Consider the following 17,109-nt stretch of genomic DNA (forward strand, 5'->3'; position numbering starts at 1 on the left):
AATGCTTTCTTTATGTGAGAAGTAGCAATCTATACAACTGAATATTATCATTATTCCATCTCATGTTTTGCACCGTATGATTTTATCTTTAACCTAAACATTAATAAAACTATAACACTGCCTCTTCATAAGCACTGAAGCATAAGAACAATGCCACAAGATAATCAAGAAGCCACAACAACAGTGTCTCAGTGTCCTGCAGAATAAAACAAGCAATTAAGTGCAAATTTTGAATCTTTTCAACTCTCCCTCCCCCCTTTCCACTCCTTCCCATCCGCTCTTTTCTGTTGTGGCGACATTAGTTATTTATACTCAATCTTCCACTCCTTCCCATCCACTCTTTTCACATGTGGCAACATTATTTATTTATTTATTTATACTTAATCTTAGTGGAAACCTAACCCTCTGAAATTATGCAATAATTTGTAATCATTCTGGTTTTCTCAGCAATATGGTCAATTTATTAGTTTGCATCAGCAGAATTACTTACTAAAGGGCATGAAAGGGAATGGTGGGCAAATAAAAGGCATTCCTCCTGTCCCAGTTCCTCCCACAGATGTTGCTCCTGCAGCTACTCCTCCAGCTGCAGATCCTGAGGCTTGTTGCTGACTGGCAGTGCCATCCGCCGATCCACTAGCAGCAGCTCCTTCCAAGAAAGCATGCATATGTATTAGATTGACAGATTATGGCTAACCTACAAAAGGGAGTATCACAAAGGGGCTTGACTGTTCTTAAAATAAAATAACTGCCCACGGAACATCTTTGTTTTAATTCTATTTTAAAATCTCTGCTGCAGCATGAAGATTCATTCTGGTGATTTTATTTGACAATTCATTTCTCCATGAGGTGGAGGTTCAGAATTATATGAGGCAAACCTAAGTATTTTGAAGTATATCAGAAAGTAACCAAAGAAACCCTTTTCATACAAAAAGTAATGTTTTCAGAATTTATTTTACTAGCATTATGCATCTTAAAACATTTTCCTATGTGGTTCTTCAAGAATAATGAATACCAAGAGACTAGTTTCCTTTTACTACCCCTGAAGAGGGGGGAAAACCACTACTCCTGCATACCCCAAAATGCTGACAATAAATGGATCTTCTCCAGTTGAAGCAAGAAAGTATCTGAGGAATAGGTTAAGTCCCAATGGAATTTGAGATTATTTTTCCCATCAAAAGTTCTTGATCAAATTTCTTGTTTCTTAAGTTGCAAACTGGCTGACAATAACTTGTCCATCTATCAAACTTTATTAAACTTTCACAAAAATGTCTTGGCCATTTCACCAATTATTTGTTGATCATCAGAAGCCTCTCACATTGCTGACAGTGAATGTGTATTGGTTTCATTTTCGTTGTAATCAGAAAATGATAACAGATAAGATTTTACAGCTAGTTTGCTGATCAATTTTTGTAACCTTTTGGAAGTACACATCAACTCCATATTGATAGTCTGAAGTTTTCTTTGTCTGATAGTGACTTCCAGAATGAATCTTTCACTCTGCAGTGGAGTGTGCACTGTTTTGAAACTTAACGGTGTATAAGAACTGTGTGATGGACTGGGACTTGGAACCACTTCTTACGCAGGCACTACTCGTAGCATCTGAGCTATTGAGTTACACCTCACAACCTGCTTTCACAGCCTTGCATGTGACAGTACTTGTCTCCTACTTCCCAAACTTCACAGCACTTCTCCTACATTCATAGCAGAACTAGCACTACTGAAATGAAACAATATCAGGGAGAAATGACTTAGCCATAACCTAGGGGATTGTTTCCACAGTGAACCTTTCAGTCTGCAGAAATGTATGCACAGTCATTAAACTTCCTGGCAGAATAAAACGTGTGCCATGGAGGAACTTAAATGATTCTGTCTGGTAACAATTCCCTTAGGTGTGGCTATGCCATTCCCCCATGGTATGTAGTCCCACTAAATTCGCAGGGAGAACTTATGTAGAGTTTCGAAAGGAGAAGTAAAGCTGTGAGGGCAGTTAATGAGCTGCCAAATAGCTCAGTCAGAAAGAGAATACACTACAAAAGATAAGGCCCATGTTCAAGTCCTGTCCAGCACGAGGTTTTTAAGTTGGGAGTAAGTACTAGTGACCTTTAACAACTGGATGAAGCTATCGGTAACTAACAAGGTCAGAACCAAAGTACTATACTGACACTGATGGTAAATTTCCTGAATGCACCAAATTTTTCCAAGAAAAACACAGAATACATTTTTGTGGACATTTTGATGTATACCAAATGACAAAAATAAATAATAATAAACTGCATATGTAGACCTATGAGTGTTACCTGATGGTGCAGAAGTGCCTGCTGCTGCTGCTTGCTGTGTTGCTGCTGTGGATGGCTGGTCTGGCCTCTGTTGAGGTGGTTGTGGCTGTGGCTGTGGTTGAGCTTGTACATGTGGTTGAAACATTTGCCAGAATGGAAGTGGACCAACAAATGGTGGTATGTTTAGGCCACCTGCATATGTGCAAGAAACAGGCATTTTGAGACTGTGTGGCAGATAATTCAGTGGTTATACAACAATATATTTACAATATGAGAGTATTTTGTGATACAACAACCAGAAAATCCTTTCCGCTTGCCAGTAAAGACAGCTAGATATATTTTAGCAAGAATGGTGCCTAATTAACTCAGGGGTATAAAACTTATTTTGTGGTCTTAGCAATGATACCATAAGCTTTACTGAAGAGACAACAGAAGCAAAACCAGAATAAAAATTTGTGAATAATGTAGTTACTTGTATTTTTAGCAACTGCAACTAGTCATGGAACTCTTATCAATTTATTTTTATTTGACAGGAGGCAAATTGAGATCAACAACTGCTGTAGCAGAACAGACACTGACACTTCACACTCATCAGGAGCTAGCAGAGGCACACTAACAGATATAGCTCACTTTGTTTATAATGAATGTCAAAAACACGGAAAGTGTGATAATCCATTCTGAAATTCATCAAGCCTTGAAACCAAATAAGCTATTTTATTAGCATAATAACAGACACTATCTTGTCAGGTGCTACAACTAATTGTTATGAATTCTCTGGGAGTGATTTAAGGGAACAGCCAGCTTACAGGATTTATTACAGCAGTAACCATCATTATCATCATGATCAACTGGTCTGTCTATGCCTTCCTTGATAAAGGTGAACAGCCTCCATCTTCCCCTTTTCTGTGATTTTCGTACTGATACAGATGTTCTTTTTGACAGAGTAATTTAGTATATGAGGGGTAGTCACAAAGTTTTAATTATCACCTCAAAAAATTCAAGTTGTCACCATATAACTGTATGATGGTGTGAATCCTCTACAAATTCACTCTTCAATGCAGTAGGCTTTTTCAAACAAATGATAACTTTGTGGAGTCTGTGTTTGTTGAAGTCTGCATTTTGGCTGTTCAGTAAATATTCCCAGGATGCACTGTCCTGACAACCTCCCTTAATCTCATCAGGAGGTTTCAGCAGTATGCTCCTGTGATGGTTTGTCCCTTACAAACATACACTGAGGTGACAAAAGTCATGGTATACCTCCTAATATCACGTCGGACTTCTTTTTGCCTGGAAAAGTGCAGCAACTTGACATAGGATGGACTCAACAAGCTGGTGGAAGTCTCCTGCAGAAATACTGAGGCGTGCTGCTTCTATAGCCATCCATAACTGTGAAAAGTGTTCTGGTACAGGATGTTGTGCATGAACTGACCCTCGATTACATCTCATAAATATTCAATGGGATTTTTGTTGGGCGACCTGGGTTTCCAAATCATTTGCTTGAACTCTCTCGAATGTTCTTCAAACCAAATGCGAACAGTTGTAGCCAGTGACATGGTGCATGAAGTCCATGAATGGCTACAAATGGTCTCCAAGTAGCCGAACATAATAATTTCCAGTCAATGATTGGTTTAGATGGACCAGAGGACCCAGTCCATTCCATGTAAACAAAGCCAACACCATTATGGAGCCACCACCAGCTTGCAGAGTGCCTTATTGACAACTTGGGTCATGGCTTCATGCGGCTTGCACCACACTCAAACCGTATCATCAGCTCTTATCCACTCAAACTGGGACTCATTTCACCAGGCCAGGGTTTTCCAGTCATCTACCGTCCAACGGAAATGGTGATGAGCCCAGGAGAGTTGATGCAGGTGATGTTATACTGTTAGCAAAGGCACTTGCGTTGGTTGTCAGCTGCGATAGCCCATTAACACTAACTTCTGTTGCACTGTCCAAACGGATACGTTCATCGATCATCCCACATTGATTTCTGTGGTTATTTCATGCAGTGTTGCTTGTCAGCTAGGACTGACAACTCTACACAAACATCATTGTTCTTGCTTGTTAAGTGAAGGCCATCAGCCACTGTATTGTCTGTAGTGAGAAGATACTGTGTTGTCTGTGGTGAGAGGTAATGCCTGAAATTTGGTATTCTCAGAACACCCTATACACTATGGATCTTGGAATATTGACTTCCTTAATGATTTCTGAAATGGAATGTCCCATGTGTCCAGCTCCAACTACTATTCTCTGTACAAAGTCTATTAACACTTGTCATGCAACCATAATCATATTGGAAACCTTCTTGCATGAATCACCTGAGTATAAATGACAGCTCCGTCAATAAACTGCCCTTTTGTGCCTTGTGTATGTGATACTACCACCATCTGTATCTGTGCATATCACTATCCCATGACTTTTGTCACTTCGATGTAATCCGTTAGCACCACACCACGGCAGTCCCAAAACACATTTAGCACCACCTTGTCCGATGATGGTTGGATCTTCATCTTTTTCAGAAGAGTTTTGACTGCTCACTTTGCTCCTTTGTCTCAGCATCATAGAGTGATACATGCAGCCTACATCAATGGTGATCAGGTAGCTACAACAGTCACCTGGATACTACATTCCACTTATACCTCAATTCAATGGGCTGTTGAAATGGGTGTGAGCAGTAGCAGAACTCTATCACATTCAAAATGATGTGCAAGATGTTAAAAACTGATCCATTACTGACTTTTTAGCTTTCTCCACTATCGCTGAAGGAGAAGTTTCACACTGCAGAAACCTTGGAAAGCTTCTACAAATATTTCCCACATGAACAGTTTCCATTATTATTTAAAATAGCTGCTCACGTGCGTAATTTTTTTGGAGCAACATACCTGTGCAAAAGTGTTTTCTCCATAATGAAAGTGACAAAATTGAAGCTTAGGCGTAATCTTACTGATGTTCATCTGATTGGTGCAGTGCACCAAATGACCAGTAATTTCACACCAACTATCATGATGCTAGTTCAAAATCACTGTAAAAACATCCAGGGTGATGTAAATTAATGCCTATGTCCTATTTGTATGTAGTACCCCTCCTCTGAACTACACATTTCTGTGTAAATATAATAAACATTTACAATACAAATGTTTTCGTTTCTTAATCCTTTATGTCTGTATACTACTTGTGGCCATGAAAGTAGAACATGTTACAATGATTCGAAACTGCGTTTCACCCATACATGACCAACCGTTGCATGGCACAGGATACACAAACTTTGGGTAAGCACATTTTACACTTACGTCCCACACACGCATGTTGTCCCACATATGACTGTGTATCAGTGTCATGTTCACGGACGCTGCATATGCATGAAACGACCTCGGACATGTGTGTGTTCCACCTGCACTATGTACGTTAGCTTGTCCATACTCAGCTGTGTGCATGAAGCGCTCTCACAGCAGCACAGTTGCCCCCCCCTCCCCCCACCTCACCTCCTCCCATGCAGTGTGCATACCCAAGTGGCCAGCCACATCGCACAGCTCTGCTACCCCCACTACATGCCCTCACAGCTGCTCAGCATTGCCCTCATGGCTCACAGTGCTCACAGGCAACCATGCAGGCAGTTCTTGTGCACACCACTGATTTGGAAGTTTATTTTACTGACCTATAATGGGCTTGGTTACTGGGACTACTTGGTCGAAATATAATATGGATCTTCTAATATATCTTCCCCTCTCTCTTTCAGCTTTTCATGTTGTTATTTCTTTTTACCCACTTTATTTAATCTTCTAGAACATGACATCATGGACAAGGAATTCTACAGTACCTACATTAAAACGAATTATTGAAATAAGCAATATTTTAGATGCAATAGGGTACACAGCTAAAATAAATTATTTTAATGACAATAATCTTCACACTGGATTAGAATATACCTTCCTTTTGTCTTTTTCCAACAGTGCACAGTTTTGTACGGGCAGCCATTTTCAAGTTTATGCTGTAACCTATCAAGTAGAGATATTTGGGTTACTGTTGGAATGTTGTTGCTCATACATTTTAAAACTTTAGTTGTATGGTCAGACTTTGCTTTGAAACAAAAAGTGGCATCTGGTGTATTAGGGCCTTATTAGAACAGTTTGCCAGTATGTCTTTGTCTTAAGAAGTACACACAGTTAAGTGAAGTCATCTATAATTTTTCTCAATTCACCTGGGAGGTGAAGAAAATGTGGCCTTCAGCGATTTACTTGCTCAAAGCGAGCATCCCTGAGCAGAAAAAGATAGCAACACAGCAATCTGAATGGAAAAATTATTCTGCGATCAAAGATGTGGACATACAATTTCCTGTGAAATGGTTTTTCATCAAAGAAAGTAGGTCCTATAGTAACGGAGATGGAGTGCCTGGTGCTAACAGGGCACTTACAATAAGAACACGAACATGATGGCAAAGCAGCCTTCTAAGGAGAGACAAAGTTTTAGGAAGTTGTATTGGAGGACGTGGAGCATGTAAGGCAACAGTGAGTGGTGGTATAACAATACTGTGTACCACTGCCCACAATTACGTACTCACTTTATGTGATTCCTTCAACAGACACATCTTTTATTTGATTGTATGCTAAACTTAACTTTTCATTCTCTTTGTTCTCTCTGTTGCTGTATATCTTTGTCTACTCTAAACCTCCACCTCACACTTCTCACCACTTTATCACAGTCTTATTTACTCCTCTCTCTACTCTCTTAACTTCTCAAGTTTTTAAAACACATTTATTGGTGGCATTTCATCGTTTGATTATCTGTCACTTGTTTCAGATTTACCTGATTTGTTAGGTTGGTATCTTTATAACATTCAGTTAATATTTTATAGTTCTTTCTACCCTTTTCGGTACTTCTGAAATTCCCACTACCCCCCCCCTCCCCCCCCCACCCTCCCCTATACTGTGTCTCCCACCATAAGAACTTAAATCTTTGTTGTCTGCAGCCTCACTTTACAATGTGATTAATACTTTTAAGAATAGAAGGTATAACAAGGACAATGTGGATGCAATGAATGGAGGAATGGGGAGGGAAGAGTAGAGGTTGGGGAAGGAAGTTTGAAGGTTTTGGAGTGAAGGAGTGGGGGAAGTAAGAGTACAGGAATGGGGAAAGAATAAGGGAGAGAAAGGGCGGAGAAAGAAGAAGGAAGTAGAAAGGTGGAGACGGAAGAGGGGAGGGAAGGGGTGAGGTAGGAAGAAGGGAGGGATGGGAGAGGAAGGGAGTGGGAAGGAAGGGATGGGAGAGGAAGGGAGTGGGAAGGAAGGGATGGGAGAGGAAGGGAGTGGGAAGGAAGAGTATGGGAGGAGGGCGGGAGTGGGGAGGAGTGGGTAAGAAGAGAGGAGCATTTGGAAGGAAGACGGGAGGAGTGGCTAGGAAGAAGGGTGAATTTGGAAGGAAAAGGGGAGAATTTGGAAGGAAGACGGGAGGAGTGGCTAGGAAGAAGGGTGAATTTGGAAGGAAAAGGGGAGAATTTGGAAGGAAGAGGGTAGAATTTGGAAGGAAGAGGGGAGGATTTGGAAGGAAGAGGGGAGGATTTGGAAGGAAGAGGGGAGGGGAAGGGTGAGGGTACCCTGTTGCAGCCAGGAGTTTTTAATAAAGTAGTGGTTTCACACCATATATTCCAAGATATATCTCTGTTATTCTCTGTCTCATCCTCAGGATGTGATAAACTCCTTCTTTCTTGTAATAAGCTTAAACAATATGCACAATTCACATTTTGCATGTGGGAACGTCAGCCGATTCAATTGAAGAAAAGAAACTGATTTCAGTTCCACTGACCATTGTCCAAAGTCTGTAGGTTCAGGCATTGAAATCAGCTGCACTTGGGCCATGCACCTACTGGCATAATGCTTTGAAAAGATCAGTCGTCTTCGGCTGATGTTGGTTGTCGGTGCAATGGATCGATGTCGGGCCACTATGACTCCAGCCTATGGGATCAAGGGAGCTGGTGAAGGTACACCTCCCATCTACACAAAAAAACTAGTGCTAGGGCAAAGAATCTTTCACAGATTGGATCAGCAGTGAATACAGTACCACTTCGAGAGAGAGTGGGACGATTAAGTGAAAAATATTCCACACCTCAGTACTCAGTGCCTTGACAGAGGGAAAAAAAAACAACAAAAAAAACGCTTTACTCCTACCTTTTCGGGTAACAGTAGCCCCCCTCCCCCCCCCCATAAAGGACTTATATTTACATGTGAAACTATGTGTCAGTACGCTGAATGATGGCATGAAATCAGTCCTCCATCTGTGTCTGACTGTTTTACTCACACATTGTTATCAAAGTTAATGTTTACATAGTACACGCACATTAAAATTTACTCTATACCTGGTGGTGGCATCTGGGGGATTAAAGGAGGTGGTCCCACCAGAGGAACTTGTTGTGGCTGCTGCTGTTGCTGCTGTTGTTGTTGTTGCTGCTGCTGTTGTTGCTGCTGCTGTTGTGCAGGTTGTGACGGTGCTGGAGTGCGAAGTATGTTGAGTCGGCACGTGGGGCATGTCTGTTGCCTTTGGAACCACGATCGTAAGCATGCCGTGTGGAAGATATGATTGCACGGCAGCTTTTTAGATGCTGTAACAGAAGATAATGGAATAATCAACGCACTGCATAGAAACAAATGTTTTTAGCCTAATATGAATGTCAACACCTAGTTTTTTCTCAGGAAGAAAACAAGGAGGAAGAGGTAACAGTATCAGTGGTATCAAACAGTTTGGTTATAATTTTCATGAAGCAGGGTACTGAATATTTCGTTTATAACTTTCAAGATGTGGATTATTAAACAATTTATTGCTAGTTTTTGAGTTTCATAGTACTGAATCTTTCTTATATGGATGTGGTTCTGCCAGTTTAATTCAGTTTTGTCACAATTCTACACTTTGTAATAAATACATAAATTAGACACATCAGTGTGAAAATCACTTTTATTTTTCACGTTTCTAAGGTTTATGTATTATTTTACAATGAACTATGTAACAAATCATTCCACTTATAATTTTCCATAAGAAATTCAGGAACTGTAAAGACACACATGATCATGATGTTAATAATGATCAAATTAAATAGAAGTGTTATAGAAACATAGTGCTCAAAATTAGAAGCAATTAAAAAGCATTAATGTGTAACAATGACAAAAGTTTATACAAATCAAAACATTAATTGCTCTGCTGCATTACTTTGCTTTGACACCATTGTAGCAGTGTTTAGTGAGACCTTATGGTGAGCAACTGTTTGAAAAGAGTAGTGTGGTAGACAGACTGGGACGTCAGATGTAAATTATGCGAGACATGGAGAATGAGCACCAACTTACTGTATCAAGGATGTGAATATCAAGGATAAATAAAAGAAATTAACGTGAAAGGTATTCAAATATGGGTACTATAAGCAACATCAGCACCTACAAAATGATTTTTGCCATTTAGCACTTGCACCCTGGAGAAGACTATATCGGAATTCATACAAAAGCCAACAATCTGGATGAATACAGAACCTAAGTACTATTCTTCAGTTAATACTGTACGTCCAGATTTCTAAGATCAACTTTTTACATCATGTGTATTTTGGGCTAATGCAATATTTTTTGTTTGTGCACACATTTATTGGAAATTTTGAAACTTATATAGATTATGGTTCAACCTACAGTAAGTGATGAGTTCATTAGAGATGCAGCACAAGCTCAAAAAGGTGGAGGATTGAAAGGAAATCGACCATGTACTGTTTAAGAAATAATGTCACCATACACCCCAATTGGTCATCCTGGGCAGATATCTTTGGCATGAATGAAACAGTCTCCATAAGTACTCTGTTTAGAGCAATACATGTTTGCAATTCAGATGACAGCTGCTGCAAAACTTTTCATTTTCTGTGCATGCGTAATCCCAATACACTACACATCAAATGCGTGTCTACAAGCTACTGCAGTTAGTAATTCCTTATATTCAACAGACAGTCATGAAATAAAAATAGTGGGAAGCACTACAGTCAATCCATGAAAGGTGACTGTGAATTGTTCCTCAGCATAGCACCATCAATAGCAGTACTGAGACAGTTGTTTGTCATGACAACTAAACCTACTTACAAAAATGTTTCTCAAATGCATTACTCATTCAAAACTTCACAGCACCTGACGTATGCCTTTATGACAAATAGTTTCGTATCTGAAAATGCTCCACTTACAACAGTTCAATTTAGACACTAAAGGTTAAACTCAAATCACCATTAGGTGAAAATTAACAAGCTACATCTGTACTCTACATTACTGTATACTATAGTGAAAAGCAGCTGGAGTAACAGCATTTTTTTGCTTCCTTTCTATTCAACTCAGGGTTGCCATGTTTTTTGTGAACAAACTCGACATTTTTACAAAACCTGGACAAAACACACTTAGATGTAAAACTCGAAATACAATATAGCAAAGCACTGAATTTTATCTTATTGATATTTCTGCTTTTTAACCTTCTTAGTAGGACTTCCCTTCTCCTCTGTCAAGAAGATGACGAAACTGCTGGCATGTATACGAGTAATTCATCTTCACCATTAATTCAGCTTTTAATGTAGTAATTGACAAACACTTTCTTTCAGCTTGTCAAGTGTTCCTCATAAGGCTGAAAATTCTTTCTGGACAATCTATGAGGTACAGAAAACATGAAACAGACAAGTTTGAAGAGGTTTTCATAAGGATGGAAAAATTTCATCCAATTATCATCACACTTGAGCTTAAAAAAGTTCTCATCTTCTTCTGTCAATAGTATGAAAAGGATAGTTGCTACTCACAATATAGCGTCGATGCTGAGTCACAGATAGGCACAACAAAAGGACTGTCAGAAAGTAAGCTTTCAGCCAACAAGGCCTTAATTGGAAACGGAAACACACACACACACACACACACACACACACACACACGAAACCATCATTTGTCAAGATAGTCTAGACCACACTGCAAGTAATCAGATGCTTCTCTTTTGAATATTTTGACATGAGGGGGCATCATTTATCGATTTCAAGAAGACAGAGAGTGCCACAGAGCCATAAAACTGATCTTCTTTTCTTTGTTTCAGAGAGGTTATAAAGTGATTCATAAGTCTGTTATAAGTACATCAACAGACTGAAGTTTTGCATTTAATGATGCCAAATAACCACCCATGTACATTATAAAGCCCAGATATGCCACCAAAGATAATTCACCTTCGGAAAAGTCTCTGAGTATCTTTGGTGTGTACTCCTGTGAGAGGAATTATGATTTGATTGTTTCAAGTTTTCCACTACTCATTCTATGGCTGGAGATAGCCAGCATTTTTGCATGTGTTTGAAAATCTCCTACCATTCAACATCCATCCAAGTAAAAAATTCCTTTAGTTCACCGACACTTTTAGTAGACCGATGGAATTCATTATATATCTTGAGAACAATGGCTTCTACATCAGTCTGAAGTGCATTTGCTACTTGCTTTTTGGTGTTATTCAAGAGAGGACAGTTAAATTCTGCTGCTAACATGTATGGATTCGCTTTGCATAGCTCAATGTACACAATTTTATTCTTTCCTAAATTAACACAGGAATTATCAGCAGAAAAACGGCTGATATTCCTCAGTGACAAAGATGTTTTGGTACGCTCACTTTTTATTCCTACCACAATTGAGTAAGACATTTCACTTTCATTGCTATAAAATGACGTAAGTCTTGTACATACACCTTCTTCACAAGAAAACTTGTGTACTGCCAGTGGAAAGGTTTTAATGTGTCCTTTGTTGGATGCCCCGAGGAAAAGAGTAATACATAAAGTTGTCCAACTGCTTAACTGTTAGCTCTTCTGAATACAGTCCCAGTACCAATTAAATCATTTTCATTGCTTTAGTGAGTCCCCATGAACATTTCTCAGATATTTTTGAATTTGGAAACAGCTGTGAGGACAAATTGCTGCAGCAGTCCACAGAAATATAACTATTCCTATGTGTACTGAGTTAAACACGAAGGATGCTCCTGCAGCTGTTATTTTTTTCTTCCTCAACACTTCCATGAGAGGTAAAAAAAGAACTTACTTTCATCTGTTTTCATGGACAACTGTTGAATGGAAGGTTCTGTGTGTTGCAGTGTTTGTGTGTTTTTTTAACATCATTTTGGCCTCGATGGAAACACTGAAATAAGAAGGGCACATAGTACAGTGGGCATTATGATCATTTTTACCTTTTCGAAGCTATGAGTAAATTTTACACCATTCCCCATGTAACTTAGCTCTCACCTTTTGTTTCTTTTTTGGCACTGACAAATCTTTAGTTTTGCTGTCTGATGACAAACCGGTATTTCTACAAATGCTTCACACAGCAAACTGCACAACACTACTTACTTGCTTTTGCAGAGAATGACTAAGCATTGTTTCGTTCGACTTCTGACAAGCTATTTGAAAACAATGGTTGTTAAAACAGGTTTGCCAGCTTAGCTCCCCAATTAAAACCAAAACCAGAATTTTAAATTTCAGTAACTTCTACAAGATTGCCTCTCAGTTTTAAACCCATAAGAACAGTTTAAAGTGGAGACCATAGTATTATACTGTCCATTTTTGTGTGGTTGGAATTTTTATCTATGCTGACAAAGTTTAATTAAGAGAGGGGTTTTCAACTGGAAATCTGGGAAAATCCTACCTAAATTGGGATACCTGGCAATCCTGATTCTACGAATGAACTGCATGTGGGTAGAACCACCATTACTATGCCTCTCTATGAGCCTGAACTAGTCTAATTTATCATCAATGTCATAACAAGTTGGATGTGGGAGGAAGGCAAATGTATTATTTTATATCCTTGAATATTATACAGCTTTCCTGTATCATCTTCTACTGGAGTTTGACAAGCACTTCTGTAATGTCCTCATGCTGACATAAAACAAGATGTACGTTTGCTGGCATTTTGATCTGGTAAAAATCACATAACATTTAATAAATTTGCTTATTTGTATTTCAATGATTAGGCTGATTACCACTGTATTTGTAATCATTTCTATTTTCATTGAACAAGATTCCATTATTGTAACAGATCCCTGTATTTCAAGTAAATTACTAATATGGCATTTAAGTATCAAAAAAGTTCAGGTCGCCTAGCCAGTCTATGTGGTATCACACATTTTTAGTGTTATTTCTAAATATTATCCACTTAAATTTTCATCTGCAGTCTTCCTCAGCATCACCCGACTTAATTTGACTACATTCCATTATCCTCGTTTTGCTTTTGTTGATGTTCATCTTATATCCTCCTTTCAAGACACTGTCCATTCCGTTCAACTGCTCTTCCAAGTCCTTTGCTGTCTCTGACAGAATTACAATGTCATCGGCGAACCTCAAAGTTTTTAATTCTTCTCCATGAATTTTAATACCTACTCCTAATTTTTCTTTTGTTTCCTTTACTGCTTGCTCAATATACAGATTGAATAACATCGGGGAGAGGTTACAACCCTGTCTCACTCCTTTCCCAACCACTGCTTCCCTTTCATGCCCCTCGACTCTTATAACTGCCATCTGGTTTCTGTACAAATTGTAAATACCCTTTCGCTCCCTGTATTTTACCCCTGGCACCTTCAGAATTTGAAAGAGAGTATTCCAGTTAACATTGTCAAAAGCTTTCTCTAAGTCTACAAATGCTAGAAACGTAGGTTTGCCTTTTCTTAATCTTTCTTCTAAGATAAGTCGTAAGGTCAGTATTGCCTCACGTGTTCCAACATTTCTACGGAATCCAAACTGATCTTCCCCGAGGTCGGCTTCTACCAGTTTTTCCATTCGTCTGTAAAGAATTCGCGTTAGTATTTTGCAGCTGTGACTTATTAAACTGATAGTTCGGTAATTTTCACATCTGTCAACACCTGCTTTCTTTGGGATTGGAATTATTATATTCTTCTTGAAGTCTGAGGGTATTTCGCCTGTCTCATACATCTTGCTCACCAGATGGAGGAGGTGGCTTACAAGACACTGGTTCGACCTATGCTTCGGGATTGCTAATGAGTGTGGGATCCGTACCAGATCGGGTTGATGGAGGAAATAGAGAAGATCCAAAGAAGAGCGGCGCGTTTTGTCACAGGGTTACTCACCTGCACAAAACCATCAATAACTTACTTTTAAAGATGTCCGCCATACTGGAATTGCACATCACTGATGGATGGATAAACGTTCAAGAAACAACAACAACAATAACAATAAAGAGAGAAAGGAGAGACGTGGAAGAGAAATTATCACGAACACAAGAGATGAAGTTTGTGGTTTCCACAGCAACATTGATTCTAGTGAGAACATGAAATTTCTATACTATTTAAGTACACAGCTATTTTGAACCTATTAACTTTTTTCTAGTCTTTAATTAAAAAATGGGGATAGGAAAATTAATACTCCAGCACATTCTCATAGTTGTCTTACATGTACATTCACACTGGGGCATTAAATACCAATGAAAAGAATCTGTAGAATATCCGAACAAATAAAATACAATGATAACAAATAATCACCTGACACCATCTCCTCTCTGCAGATGATGCAAACATTATCGGCAGCTGCTAGTTCCTCTGGTGTAGCATCAGGATACAATGTGTTCATGTTTCTTATAGCACGCCGAGACAGAATAACATCATTGAAGGCTTTTTTAAATGACCTGGATGAAACAATTTCCATAATTCATCATTAAAATTCAATTCACACAAATCTGTGATAGACAGGTAGTATAAAGTAAGGATTAAGAGAGAAATTTACATACTTACTGACTTTTATGGACATCACATGCACAAATAAAACTGAGATAATATACAAATTGTGCTCAAATTTGTTAAAATCACTACACATGATATGGAATTTGAAAATGAAGGACAGTGAAGCTCCATGTCTATAAATCGTACATGCATTACATTATTTAAATAAAATAACATTATTTTCTGTGCACATCTGTAATATATGCTAACATTACACAAAACTCACACAAGTACTGTTAAAATGTGTGTTTCAAATGTATTGGTTTGCCGTGGGGAAACAAAACCAGTAAGTTAACTAACACTTACAGCATTAAAACCTTGGCAAATTGCTATTTCTATATAATTAGTTACAGTCTCTTAACTGTCACTTCTCACTGATAATTATACCATAATAAATTGGTCACTAGTTAAAAGGACAAGAATGATGAAGGAACTCACTGCATATTGTTGAATGGATCATGGATTGCCTGATGTCATTTAATGGCATTACTGCTTGATCACAATGTGAACCCACCTTCCACAAGATAAAAAACCATGTAACCTCATTTAGTTGTGTTAATGGTTCAATTGTTAACTGTTTTGTTGCAATAAGATACATGAATAAATATTAACATTTCTGTGTGTCCAACTACAGAATCTTAAAGGACTTCATCAGCTTACATTTACATGCCAGAACATTTATGCTTTGAAGCTAATGTTGGAATACAAATAAAAATTAACTTGAACTGTGATACACCACAATAAAAGATATAAAATTATTTCCATCTACCGTATAAAATGTTCCTATCGTGGTGCAACAGCTTTAACAAATTACTTCCAAATGTATAACAGGAAATTTTGAACTACCAAAACTTGCAAAGTAAAAAGTTTTTCTTACAGTCCGTTACATGTTATCAGAATATTGTTTTTTTGTGTGCAAATCCTTTGGCAATGTGAGAAAAACAGTTCATTAAAAATAAATGACAATTAGTAAAGCTACTATTCTTCAATTAATAAGCTTTTCCACATTACTGTCAAGTATCTCATATAAGATATTCCTCAGTTGCAAAACATAATTGGAAAGATAGCAGCTCCATTTTTATTCCCAAAGTAGCAGCTTGATGATCGTCATGTAAGATGCTACTGCGTATATTTTTGAGTGTGAAAGAGTATAGCACAAGCCCTTATTTGTTAATGTACCCTATATGCGTTTCATCTCTATGTTAATGTATATTCTGAATATAATAGAGGGAAACATTCCACGTGGGAAAAATATATCTAAAAACAAAGATGATGTAACTTACCAAACGAAAGTGTTGGCATGTTGATAGACACACAAACAAACAAACACAAACACACACACACACACACACACACACACACACACACACACACACACAAAATTCAAGCTTTCGCAGGACATCTCTGCCCAAACTCTTTGCCTTTACAAATGTCTGCTTGTGTCTGTATATGTGCGGATGTATATGTGTGTGTGTGTGTGTGGGCGCGCGCGCGAGAGAGAGAGAGTGTATACCTGTCCTTTTTTTCCCCCTAAGGTAAGTCTTTCCGCTCCCGGGATTGGAATGACTCCTTACCCTCTCCGTTAAAACCCACATGCTTTCATCTTTCCCTCTCCTTCCCTCTTTCTAACGAAGCAACCGTTGGTTGCGAAAGCTTGAATTTTGTGTGTGTGTTTGTGTGTCTATCAACATGCCAACACTTTCATTTGGTAAGTTACGTCATCCTTGTTTTTAATGTATATTCTGACTGATTCCACCTACTTGGCAGGTGCCCATGTGAAATATCATGTTTGGTAATCAATGATAATAGAAAGCAATCCTAGATCATCACATAACATGATACACTATGTGATCAAAAGTATCTTGACTCCTCCAAAAACATACGTTTTTCATATTAGGTGCATTGTGCTGCCACCTACTGCCAGGTACGCCATATCAGCGACCTCAGTAGTAATTAGACATGGTGAGTGAGCAGAATGGGGCGGTCCACGGAACTTACAGACTTTGAATGTGGTCAGGTGATTGGGTTTCACTTGTTGTCATATGCCTGTATGCAAGATTTCCACACTCCTAAACATTCCTAGGTCAATGTTTCC

General features: G+C 38.6%; 1 protein-coding gene across 2 annotated transcripts in view; it reads right to left on the bottom strand.

Annotated features, from left to right (window-relative positions):
• Positions 1-17,109, bottom strand: part of LOC126481192 (E3 ubiquitin-protein ligase synoviolin) — an 88,646-nt gene that overhangs the window by 35,978 nt on the left and 35,559 nt on the right. For both annotated transcript variants that reach the window (XM_050104782.1, XM_050104783.1), the window contains exons 7-10: positions 14,778-14,920; positions 8,626-8,868; positions 2,298-2,468; positions 491-646 (exon numbers count right to left, since the gene is read on the bottom strand). In XM_050104782.1, the coding sequence (XP_049960739.1) occupies positions 491-646; positions 2,298-2,468; positions 8,626-8,868; positions 14,778-14,920 (713 nt within the window). The remainder of the gene's footprint in view (positions 1-490; positions 647-2,297; positions 2,469-8,625; positions 8,869-14,777; positions 14,921-17,109) is intronic.

This window comes from Schistocerca serialis, chromosome 5, assembly GCF_023864345.2.
Source record: "Schistocerca serialis cubense isolate TAMUIC-IGC-003099 chromosome 5, iqSchSeri2.2, whole genome shotgun sequence".
Taxonomy (NCBI): domain Eukaryota; kingdom Metazoa; phylum Arthropoda; class Insecta; order Orthoptera; family Acrididae; genus Schistocerca; species Schistocerca serialis.